Source organism: Silene latifolia, chromosome 1 (assembly GCF_048544455.1).
Source record: "Silene latifolia isolate original U9 population chromosome 1, ASM4854445v1, whole genome shotgun sequence".
Taxonomy (NCBI): domain Eukaryota; kingdom Viridiplantae; phylum Streptophyta; class Magnoliopsida; order Caryophyllales; family Caryophyllaceae; genus Silene; species Silene latifolia.
This window is the reverse complement of record NC_133526.1, coordinates 118,309,143-118,321,758: the sequence shown is the minus strand read 5'-3', so window position 1 is coordinate 118,321,758 and position 12,616 is coordinate 118,309,143. Positions and strand designations below refer to the sequence as shown.

The 12,616-nt window shown below is 38.4% G+C and overlaps 1 protein-coding gene across 1 annotated transcript; it reads left to right on the top strand.

Annotated features, from left to right (window-relative positions):
* The first annotated feature begins 1,371 nt into the window (after window positions 1-1,371).
* LOC141654150 (uncharacterized) lies at window positions 1,372-10,935 on the top strand. Its single transcript, XM_074461807.1, has 5 exons — window positions 1,372-1,667; window positions 9,924-10,085; window positions 10,211-10,283; window positions 10,390-10,488; window positions 10,691-10,935. The coding sequence occupies exons 1-5, from the start codon at window positions 1,372-1,374 to the stop codon at window positions 10,772-10,774; spliced, it is 714 nt and encodes a 237-aa protein (XP_074317908.1). The 3' UTR covers window positions 10,775-10,935.
* Window positions 10,936-12,616: the final 1,681 nt, after the last annotated feature.

Genomic DNA, 12,616 nt, shown 5'->3' with positions numbered 1-12,616 from the left:
TAAAATGGGCTAAGGCGAATTAAGCAGTTAATTCGTAAATTGAATATAAACGATTTATATTCGATTAATGTATATTGAATAAATTAATTATACAATATTGTCTTTGTCGGACATGTATTAATACTTCAACTAATCCGTGTTATTAGTCGATGTATTAATAACCGATAACCGATGACAGTTTATAATAAAAAACCCGTCATATACATTTTAGCATTTTACGAACCGGACCACGAGCTAAAATTAAGAGGAAGTGGAAGCCCACTTCCCCATGAGGGCTCTCGGTTTTGGCCGAATTAGAAGAACAAAAAGGAGAGCCTTCTCCTTCTGGTTGACCTAATTGTCATTAGTGAAAAATAATTAGGGTTTCAGTGCAATTTTCTCTGAAATTCCTAGATCTCACATCGACAAAACTCACAATAGCTTTCTCAATATTGCAAGTCAATTAGAAAGCATTTCTAGCACAAGGGCATAGTCTCAGACGGTCTTGGGTGCAACAATTAGGAGGAAATCTCTGTTGATTTCTGTTCTTTACGCCGCGCATCAAAGGACCCGAGGTTGATTCTTAATCTTTATCGTTTTCTATTGTATTTCGTTTATGACTATATTTCACATGTTAAATTTACGTTATAATCCTTAAATTTAAAGGGTCTTATACGGATATTACCCTATAGATGTAAGCATGGATTTTGTTGTTGCCTTACCCAGGACTCAGAGGGGCAAGGATTCTGTGATGGTAGTTGTTGATAGGTTCATCAAGATGGCTCATTTTGTGGCATGCAAGAAGACTGAGGATGCTTTGCCGTATTCTTTGAGCTCTATTTACGGGAAATTGTGAAGTTATATGGAGTGCCAAAGACCATAGTGTCTGACAGGGACACCAGGTTCATGAGTCATTTTTGGAAAACCCTGTGGAGGCTTCTGAAAACAACGCTATTGTTCAGTACATCTCACCACCCTCAGACTGATGGACAAACTGAAGTCACCAACAAAACATTGGGCAGGATCCTGAGATGCATAGTCAGCAAGTCCTTGAGGGATTGGGATTTGAAATCGTCACAAGTCGAATTTGCATTCAACAGGGCACCATCACCGCAATGGTCATAGTCCATTTGAGATAGTCTATGGGGTTAATCCACTCATGCCCTTAGATTTATCCAGTGTTCCATGAGAGGAGATGAACCTTGATGCTAAGGCCAGAGCTGAACAAATGCTAAAACTTCATGAATCAGTCAAGAAACAAATTGAAAGAGCCAATGAAAGGTACAGGAAGCAGTCCAAGGTCCCTCAAAGGAAGAAGGAATTCATGCCAGGTGATGCAGTCGGATTCATCTAAGGAAAGAAAGGTTCCCAGCCAGGAGAAAGAACAAGTTAATGCCAAGAGCTGATGGCCCATTTGAAATTGTTGAAAAGATTGGATCAAATGCCTACAAGGTGGATTTACTAGGTGATTATGGGGTACATGGTACTTTCAATGTGGGAGATCTCAGTCCTTACTATGATTCAGATGATGAGGAGGTTACAGGCTTGAGGACAAGCCCTGTTCAACCAGGGGAGGCTGCAGAGGAGCCGGGGATCGTGGCAACACGATCAAGCAATCAGCGTGACGATAATTCCAATCATACTACCCTGTCAACAACCCCTGCCCTGCCTGCTTTGAGAAGTCTCAGGTATCAGCACAAGCTCAACCACCAGCTGCCACCCTGGCCAGCTGAAACATTGACTAAATAAGATCAGAAAAGTCCTAAGGAGCCAGGCCTAATTCACCCTGCAATCAAGAGAAAACCCAACCGAAAGTCAAAGTGAAAGGGACATAAAGCATAAAGTAAATTACCATTTACGGCTAAACAAAGAAGGAGTCATTTTTGAAAAACTTTTGCTTGTCTCTCCATATTTCAGATACCACCTCAAAGCCAAAGTCAAGACCCCCACTGCACCCATTCGTCCTTACACTCCCTGCCAAAGCAACACTGCGGCCTAGGAAGAAGACATGTCACTATCGTGCGGGACTTCTGTTGTTTTCTTGCAGTTTCTTTTAAATCATTTTGTCATCATTGTAAAATATTTCCAGCACTTTAATTATGTCCTAAGAACGAATCCTGGCCCTTGGATGAGATTACTAGGTTAAACTTTGTACCAGATCTCCAAGAGGAAGGCCTATATAAGGACCTCTCCTCCAACTGCATTGAGGCAGCTTTTGATGAATATTAAACCTGAGTTTTCTCTCAATTTTAAATCTCTATAACTTGTGCTTAGTCTGTAGTTAAGAGTCAGGCCTGTTAACATCTTGTGCTTAGACTGTAGATGTTGAACAAAGTCTGTTGGTAAGGTCCATTCAATCCTGTGCTTATACTGTGGGTTGTGTGATCTTGCTGTTAACTTGAGTTGGTTATTATCTGTGCTAGGCTGTGATAATTTCCATGTTAAGTTGTCCAAATTGTTAGCTTGCTTCCCTGTGAGTATTCTGTGGGATTTAAGTTGATAATTATATCCTTTGGTTCCCTCTCAGTCTTCAAATAACATTCCTGTGTCAAGCAGTCTGATTCTTCCTGTCAGCCTGTCTTATTTATTCAACTAAAATACTTAGAGTGTCTCAAAATTCCTGGAATTTTACTCAGAGTTAGTTTAATCAATTAACTAGCTTGTCACCAAATTCCACGATTTTAGCAGGCCATTTGGTATTTTTAATTATATTCTTAAGTCTGTTGCATTCCTGAACAAATCAGGAAACCCTTACCTAGGCAAAGATTGAGTCTTTTGTGTCAGGCCTGGGGTTTGACACTGCACCTGCCAATGTTCTGCAATATAGACCTATTGCTTATTACAATGTGATCTATTACTATGCAACATGCTCGCCAGTGTCTTACCAGATTTGATTTCTTTGAATCAAGGTGGGTTCATAAAAGACAGGAGCATAATGGAGAATATACTTATTTACCAAGAGATTTTTAAATTGTATGAAAGGGGTGTTATGTCACCTAGATGCTTATTTAAGATGGATCTCCAAAAAGCTTATGATACAATTGAATGAGATTTTCTAGAACATATGCTCAAGGCACTCAAAATACCAGGTCAGTTCAGAAAGTGGATAATTCAGTGTTTTACCACTGCTTCTTACTCCCTTAATCTTAATGGTAATGTGTTTGATTTCTTTAAAGGGCAAAGAGGACTGAGGCAAGGAGACCCCCTGTCCCCCTGGCTTTTTACTGTTTGTATGGAATACTTAATAAGGTTGATGGCATACACTACAGAGGGGGATGGTTTTAAGTATCATCCTCTATGCAAACCTATGAAATTGACCCACCTTATGTTTGCTGATGACCTTCTACTCTTTTGCAAGAGAAATGTTCAATCTATCATGATCATTCTAAGATCTTTTTCAATATTTTCAAAGAGTTTTGGTTTGAACATGAGTAAGAAATGTCCAATGCTTATTTTAATGGAATAGATAAGGGGTTAAAAATGAAATTCTACAGATATATGGTCTAGTGCAAGGTACTCTTCCTTTTAGATACCTTGGGGTTCCCATAAAACTACTAGATTAAATGCACAGGATTGTGGTCCTCTTATTGACAAGATTATGAGTAGAGTGAGGGGACTGAGGGCTAAGAAGCTCTCCTATGCAGGAAGACTGGTCCTCGTACAATCTTGTTCTTAAGATTCTACACAATTATTGGAGAGGGTGGATTAGGACTCAAAAATGATATTCTCTGGAATAAGGCAGCAGTAGGGAAGCAAGTTTGGTGGATAGCTTCCAAATCTGACCACCTTTGGGTCAAATGGGTTAACCATACTTATATCAAAGGTCAAAACTGGCAAACTTATACACCTCCCACCAACTCCAGTTGGTATTGGAGGAAGATCTGTCAGGTTAAAAGAACTCTTGATGATGCATACATACAACAGATATGGAATACACAGAGAGGTCTCGAGTACACTATTACAAAGGGATACAAATATATCAGACAGAAAGGACCAGAGGTCAATTGGACAACACACATATGGAATAGATGGACAATTCCTAAACATTGCTTCCTTGTTTGGATTCTACATAATAATGGCTTAAACACAAAACACAAGATTCAAAAGATTAGGAATTATTGAGGCCAGTACCTGCTGCATTTGTGGCCAAGGTAGAGAGGACAATGAACACTTATTTTTTCAATGTAATTATAGCAGACGAGTGATTATCATTTTTGAACAATGGATTGGGATTCAATTGCCTGACCAAGATCTGTTGAATTGGCGACTTCACAAGAGGGGATCAAAACTTAAACATAATATTTTAAACGCCACCTTGAATGCATGTGTATATAATATCTGGAAGCAGCGTAATCAAGGGAGAATTGAACTTCAAATTCTTTGACCGACTATGCTAGCTCGAATGATTGTGAATGAACGGATGTGGACACGGGGGCCACGGGGGCACTTGGGACAAGCGTTTGCATTTGTTGAGTCGCCACCAATTTTTATGGAAAATTGGAACCGTTCGAATACCTCGCGTTATGTCAAGACACAAAGTAGTGACATGAACACTAAGAACTCATTACCCTTAGCATTCTATGTCTAGAATGACTCTCATGGATGCCAATGAACACGGATGTTCACAGAGATCTGGAGTAAGGGGTGAGGCTACGTATTAGGAAGTCCTTTTACTGAACACCTAATCCCGCCCGCCTCGATAGCGGCCTCTACTAATGATTAGGGAAATCGTTCGTATTTGATATGCTGTCGATTATATGCATGCAATGTAACATCCACAGATTAATCCTATCATGTGAGATTAACTATGTCGGTGAACAAATAATAAGCACTTATTAATGTCGAATCAGATGTTAGAATTGGTTACATGTGAAAAAAACAAATAAATCATCCATAAATAAATACGAGAAATAAAATAACGGTAATTAAAATTACAATAAATTACAATGATTTACGTCAAAAATACACTTAAGACGGACGATTTGAGGAAAATAAAGGAATATAAATAAGGTCAGAAAATATGGACAGATTAGGGGTGATATTACAGCTAATAGTCAATTAATTACATAATTAAAGGATTAAGTCAAGGCAAGAACGGAAATTCAGAGACAGAATTCATCCCGGAAGAGGCGCAGCTATCGTTGCGTCTGTTCCTGAGGTGAGTTCTGGCTGTGAAGTCAGAACTGCGAGTAGTTAGCATTCGTTGATGTGTTTAATGATTGATTATCGACTTTTGACTCAAGTGAAAGTGATTGAACATGTTAATTACATATGAAGCCGTCATAAAAGCGATAAACACGAATTAAAACGGATCAAAACGGGTTAAAAATGAATTAAAAACGAACTAAACTAATTAGGTTTAATTATGAAGACGGAAACAATGGTTGAAAGGACGTAATAAACTGGAAATAAACGACGAAAACATGTACAAAGGACGAATTCCAGAAACTTGATATGAACAAATCGAGTATCTAAAATCCGAGTTTGATTTAATGACGAAAACCCGCAAATATTGATTATAAGGGACTTAAGTCGAGAATAAAACGTGACAATTATTAAGAATGTATTAAAATTTATTATGTATGAAGAAAGGAAGGAAAATAAGAAAGTAAAACAAAAGGAACGAAATCAACAGGAAAACCGAGGAAGAAGAAGAAGAGCAGAAACAGCGGCAGCCTCTGGAAGAGGCGCAGATGCTGCGATTCTTCGAAGAGGCGCAACTGTTGCTGCATTTCTTCTCGAGGTCTGGTTACTGCTGATCCGAAAAAACGGTTTAATAATAGGGTTTTAGAAGTCGGTTTCAAACATACTTTTGACGTAAATCTTACAATAATTGGTACAAAAATAAAACACAATAAAAAGATGGGATTTACACCCTCATACTTACATGTTTAACGAAACGAGATTAACTAAGTAAACGTTTAGTGATTGCTCGACTCGAATGTATGTAGAAAGTGCCCTCGTTAGAGGATTTAGATTAAATTTATTGATGTGTAGTGGTCAAATTGGTCGGTCATGCAACGTGTCTGGAACTCAGAATGATCTGAGCTTACGTTGTCAATTGATCAAGCATGTAGGCATCGAAAGCTTAGAGCACGGTCTTATAATGCAAAGGGAGAAGAGAAGGGCGGACACTCGCGTGAAAAATATGTGGAACGAAGGTCTCTATTTATACTAAAAAATGTGAAGAGTTATGGAATGACTCAAACTTTGGAAAGAAATCACGGAAAAATCTGAAAACAGGCAGAAACGAGCTGGGGAAGAGGTGCAGCAGCTGCTGCGATCCTTCGAAGAGGCGCAGCATCTGCTGCGTCATTTCCCCAGAGGTTTCCTCCCGCGGAAGAAAGAATTCCACGTTTCTTTTAGGGAATTGCGGTGGAGCTCTACTTCCTTATTTTGTAAAATAAGATTTATGGGATATATTTTACCAAAAGATATAAAATTAATTTATGGAATAAATATCCGGAATATTCTAGGACATTCCGACTCGGCATTTTAAACGGTTTCTTAGAAAATAAAGCGGTTTTTGACCCGGACTCCAAATGAACTCTAATTACTGTTAAAATGACCGTATCGGTACGTAGATGACGACCAAGGGGTGGACACAAGTACTTGAGCTAGCACTTGATGATAAACTTATGGACTATCATAAATCGTTCCGCGTACCAAATATGCGGCCTAATCATCATTGGGTGGTTGGCGGAAGGTGTAGAAATGAGGTTTCTACAACTGAGATGCCGCATACGAGATTTAATAACTCTACCAGTGAGGGATTTTAATGGGGCTTGGATTAATAGACTCATTGAGTAAAAGATCAAGACTCGATTGGAAGGGGTTGATGATGGTGATGGAAGATCGCTTGTTGAAGAGTAAGGGGGTTCAATCTGATTTTGTTGTGTATTTTTAGGGTTTTGCTTTCCCCCTTCTATTTTTGTTGTTGTAAATCTGATTGGTTTTGCCGGGTTGGGTTTGTTTTTGATGGTTTGGGCCAGCTCGCTTGTGGGCTAGCTTGTTTGTTGTAGTAGGCTGCTGATTAGGTTCTTATTAGGACTATTCGTAACCTATATATGGTGATGCTTTTTTTATTTAATATATTCTTACATTCTTTCCTAAAAAAATTATTATAAATATTTAATACTTACTAATCTATTATATTGAATATTAAAATTATAAGTTTATAAAAGTGGAAGAAGGAAGAGATTATATTATGGACGGAGTTGAAGCGACATTTGGGTCTTAAGAGGTTAATATATTGTAATACCCGGAGCTTTTGAGACTTATAAAGGAACCTTGAGGGTGCATGAGAGAACCCTTAGGCTAGACGAGAAGCTACCAAGTGAGTGAGACTCGGCCGAGTGGACTCAGCAGTCGACCGAGTGCAGCTCCTCAGCAGGCGATATAACCTATGCTTGAGATCTTTTCCACCTAATCCTAAATCATTTCCACCTTCTTTCTAAAGCCTCAAAACCCTCGCCTCTCTCTCTAAAACTCCCCTAAACCTTCCACCATGGATTCTAAGCTTGGATTTGAAGATGTTCTTCTTCTTCTTCTTCTTCTTCTTCTTCTTCTTCTTCTTCTTCTTCTTCTTCTTCTTCTTCTTCTTCTTCTTCTTCTTCTTATGAGTAAAATCTACCTTTTCTCTTTCTTTTGTTTTAACCCTAACTTTTGGGGGTTTTTATGTGAGTTAGTAATTAATGATTTTTATTAGTAATATGGGTAACTAAAGGGTAATAATAAGGCGTTTTGTATTATATGAGCATATAGGATGTATTGTGATGGTTGTTATGTAATTCATGTAGGGTGAAACGATTTTAAGAGACGGAATCTTGCTTGTTTCTAGTAGCTTATGGAGTATGCAAAAAGGTAGGGCTTTCCTACTTGGTTTCAATAGTATGAGTGTTTACATATGTCATTATTGTGTTGTTGTTGCATTATAACATGATTATTGTGGGTAATTGTTGTTAGTCTCATAGTAGTGTTGAGATTTCATGGTGGCATGATAATGGGTTGTTAATGTCGGTTTCATGATATCATTGGAGTTGCATTACAACATGTTAATTGGGGATTTCACCTTAAAACAATGTTGTGGTTGTTGGTGTGCATAAGTACTTGGCATAATTGACATTTATTACATGAGAAAAAGGCACATATGGTAAGAGTCATTCATGTGAAAGCTTTTGGCTTGACATTTGTGTGCATATTGTGATCTACGTGTTTGTGGTGTATGTTGGAGGTTGTTGGTTGAGTTGTGGTGGTGATAAATGGTAGTTGAGGAGACATAAGACGGGCAGGAGACCGTCTTATACTTGGGTCGCCTCTTAGAGCTTCCCAATCTAAGAGAGTCATGCACATTAATGTCTTGAGTTATGGAGGGATTCGTGTGGTGTCACGACATTTGACACGGGTACGGTTAGCGCCCGAACTCGACACTGCGGGTGCGTCTCTAGTGTCTTGCTACGGACTGCGGCTTGGGAATTGGTGGCGGTGTTACGATGTCGTCACCGGGTTTATGTTGGAGGAGTATTGTTTGGTGATCACATGTGTTGTGCACATTTATATAGCATATCATATTATATTTATATCGGTTAGTCATGTCATAGTAGGCAGGCATTCATATTATTGAGACTGAGATCAAATGTTTTTAAAATATCTGTGGTGAATTATATGATATTTCCGATCATATGGGGAGCAGTGGTATGACAGGTATATTGTGCATTCGGATAAGTCGGGACTTGGAGCGGTCTTCCTTTGAGCTTGTCGCGACTTTCTTATCTAGTTTTTGACATTATTTCTTAGACTCCATTTTTATAACTTGGTTTGTATAATATGGGATCATGTTTGGATCCTCAAATATGTAATCACTTAACTTAACTTAACTACATACTTATCTATTTAAATTTCTTCCATTTCAATTGTTTGCATTACAAGCTTGGGAAACCAAGTCACGTAACACCGTCATTAGTTAGGATGGCCTTGAGGAAGGCCTCTCGATTAATGGGGGTGTTACAAAACCAATGAACCAAAATGAACCTACGAGTGTTTAATAGCATGAGTGCAATAAGTGGTCGGCTTTAGATGAGTAGGCGCCTTCATTTCAAATTTAGATCATATTGTCTCGGTCGTTCACTATGGGGGTCCCAATGATGTGGTGTAAGGGTCTATAATGTAGGGACAATGTCCTTGAGGGGTCTGTGTTGATATTAGTGGTGATGGTTCATGGGTGACGTTAGTGGACGATGTTGCTCTGGATATGGGCCACCTACACGCCAAGCCAATTCGTGGACGTGCAGCAGTCGGAAAGCTACGCTCGGCGGCGTAAGAAATGCTTTCGACCGGATCGCTTTAGATCAGTCAGTTTCGTCTCAGCAAAGGTCTCGAAACGCTGCAGAGATGTTCAGTGTCGCCACCAAGCAATTATGGGATGCCTGGAAACCGTTCGAGTCCACTTTAAACCTAGGTCAATCAAGGCAAAAAGCGGTGCTAGACATAGATAACACTATTAAGGTATTCTTGCCAGTTCTCAGTTGAGGGATTTTATTTATTTTTATCTAAAACTTTCGCGGTTTTCATTGTTCATCAGGGACGAGCGCCCTTGCTAACTCCCCATTATCCACCATTGTTGAGGAGTGAATGTAAGATGTAGAAATAATACTTTTGTGAAATTATGCATCTTCAATAAAGATGAACAAGATGCAATTTTTGTGTTTGTTATCAGTTTCTCTGAGTTCTACGTGTCATGCTAAAGTGTCTAAGAGGACCGATTTATATTGCACATTGCTTGTATTTGAGGCGCACAACCATCTGAAAAGTCTTTATGGTGTATAAACAGTGGCAAGTGCTTTTTAGGCGGATAATTTAGGCTCTAGAAATGTGTTGTTTGCAATTAGTGTTTATGATTGGTTTCTTTAATTGAATTGGCTTATTGGCTTGTTTCTGCTTGATAGTTCAGAAATACACATTATTGATTATCATGTAAATAAGTTACAAATTATTTACAGTGATCATTGGATGCTCGTTGTGACTGACGTTGCTGATCATAATCAAGTGCATTGGTTCGACTCACTAGGAAAGTCAGTGCCGTCAAAGTTGAGATCTTTAATTAATGCGTAAGTTCATCTTAATAGTTCATTTATTGATATGCACATAAATAAATGTTCAACTGATTAGAACATTAAAAATGGCAACTATTATTGGCTGACAATCATTTATTTGAAACCATGTTTATATTTAGATCGGTAAGAGTATACGGCTACAATGGTGGGGAAAGAATGCGTTCTCAAGCACCGCAATGGCTGCAACATAATGTAAGTTGTTGCTTATTATGACGACAAATTCAATGTCTGATCATCAATCACTTTTAATTGACAAAGTCATGTTATTGGTTTAATTCTTGTCGAGTTGTTGTTTTAGTGTGCTCGTCAACAAGGTGTTGTAGAATGCGGGTACTACGTCATGAGGTACATGCTGGAAATCGTCACGCGTTCTAATCCAACAAAAGCTATCAATGAGGTCAGTTTCGACATTATAGCAAAACTCGGTATTTTTTCAAGTAATTATCCTACTTTGACCTGCTGCCTATACGCATTGTGGGCGAACTCACGCCAATTCAATGAGCTAGTCACGCACCCTCTTCCCTTAATTATTAGCTTATATGAAGTCGCCCTTGTGAGGCCATGTCCGATCGCCCCATTGTCATTAATATGCATTACAGGTTTTTCAAGACACCACGCCATATTCACAAGAAGAATTAGATGAGGTTCGGGACTTGTGGGCGAACTATTTTCTCAATATCTAGCCGTAGATAGCTAGCTAGCGTAGTAATGTATTAGGTAGTTGCATTTTGAAAAACTGATTACATGATCTGCAAGACCATATGTTATGTTGGCTGGGATTTGTTATGCCCTTTGTTGTTGTTCGTTAGTTGTTGAATTCGGATGATGGAGACGGTTGCGTTGTATGTTGATTGGGATCAGTTTTTTTTAATTGAAATCGATCATTTTGGTTGAATGGCAGTTGGCATGTTTTGTATTAATGTTTTGGCATTCAAATTGGTGTAATGCAATATGAATTGGCCTGCTCTTTTTAAATTTTTTTTTTAAAAAAAACAATATAAAGGACAGCGGATTTATAAAAGTTCGATGTAATTCTAGCTTCAAAGGACATGGGCTTTCTATAAAAATCTGATGTACATTACACATATGGACATCGGATTAATGTTAAAATCTGATGTTCATTACTCATATGGACATCGGATATATTTAAAAATCCGATGTGCATATATTAATGGACATCGGTTTAAAGTCCCATGTCCATTACACCCCATATGGACGGGACTGAACTCTACATCGGCCTATAATCCGATGTCCATGTGTCTAGAAGTCCGATGTGCTTGATGAATTCTGTAGTAGTGAGATAAGGAATCGTCCCTCTTTAGCATCCTATCGCTAGAGACTCTCATTCGCCCTGGATAAGGTCGTCCACTATCCAAAGTTTATGAGTAAGAGGTGAGGGTACGTATTGGGAAGCCCTTTAATTGAAAACCCAATCCCACCCGCGGTAGCGGCCTCTACTGATCGATCTTGGTTAGTTAAATGCAAAAGTTGATAAAACGGTTTATGCATGAATGCGCATCCACAAGTTTAAACCTAACATGCGAAAGTTTTCTAAGTCGGTTGTTTATCCAAGTATCAAATAATTGATGTTGAGTTGGATTTAATGTTGTTTTGCATGCAAGACGGAAATCAAACATCCATTTACCGAGTTAGGTTTATGGTACATAACATGATCCATTTGTCTTAGGAAAGTGTTTAAATGATAAAGTGTAAAACGTAAACTTGTCAATCTTATCCATCATGTATTCGGGTTAACCGTAGTCGGGATCGTACTAGACAAGTGCTAAAAATGAGGGAGAACAACATTAAGCTGCCCCATAGGGACGCGAGCCATAAGGCGATGCAAATGGGAGTCCTCGTATTTTATAAAAAGGTTGTTAAATCAGTTTTAAAAGGTTGTTAAAAAGGTTGTTTAAAACCGTATTTGTGATGAATGATTTGTAAATGTAAACAAATGAATAAAAGGCTTTAAAATACCCTTTAAAATGTAATTAATCAAATATTATCATAGAATCACGGATTGAACCGTCATGGTATAAGGAACCAAGGGTGAATATAATTTATGGTTAAAAAAAGCTTGTTGTAAAAAGGATTTGAAATATTTGAAATGGTAAAATCCGATTACAAATAATGAATGAAAATGAAACAAAGATGAACTCAAACACATTTTAGCTCTGATGTGGGGTGCCATAAGAGGCACGAGCCATCTAGTTGTGACTAGGGGCTTCTACTTTACGTCAAAACTGGGTTTTGGCTCAATCAATCCGTATTTTGGACCATGTTATGTATGTTTTAGCATGTTAAGTTCGTAAAAATAGATAAAAAGAACATGAAAGAAGAGGATTAATTGCACCCTCATTCTTACGTGCTAGGTTTCTTGACGAGAAATCGACAAAGTGTAAAAACTCTTGAGTCGGAAAACTCGATTTAAAACCGTTTTGTAAAGCATGGAGTGTTGCTTTGTTTTACTGATGGTGTATTTGGTCGAAGTGGTAAGTCAAGTGATTTAATGCACGATGACAGTA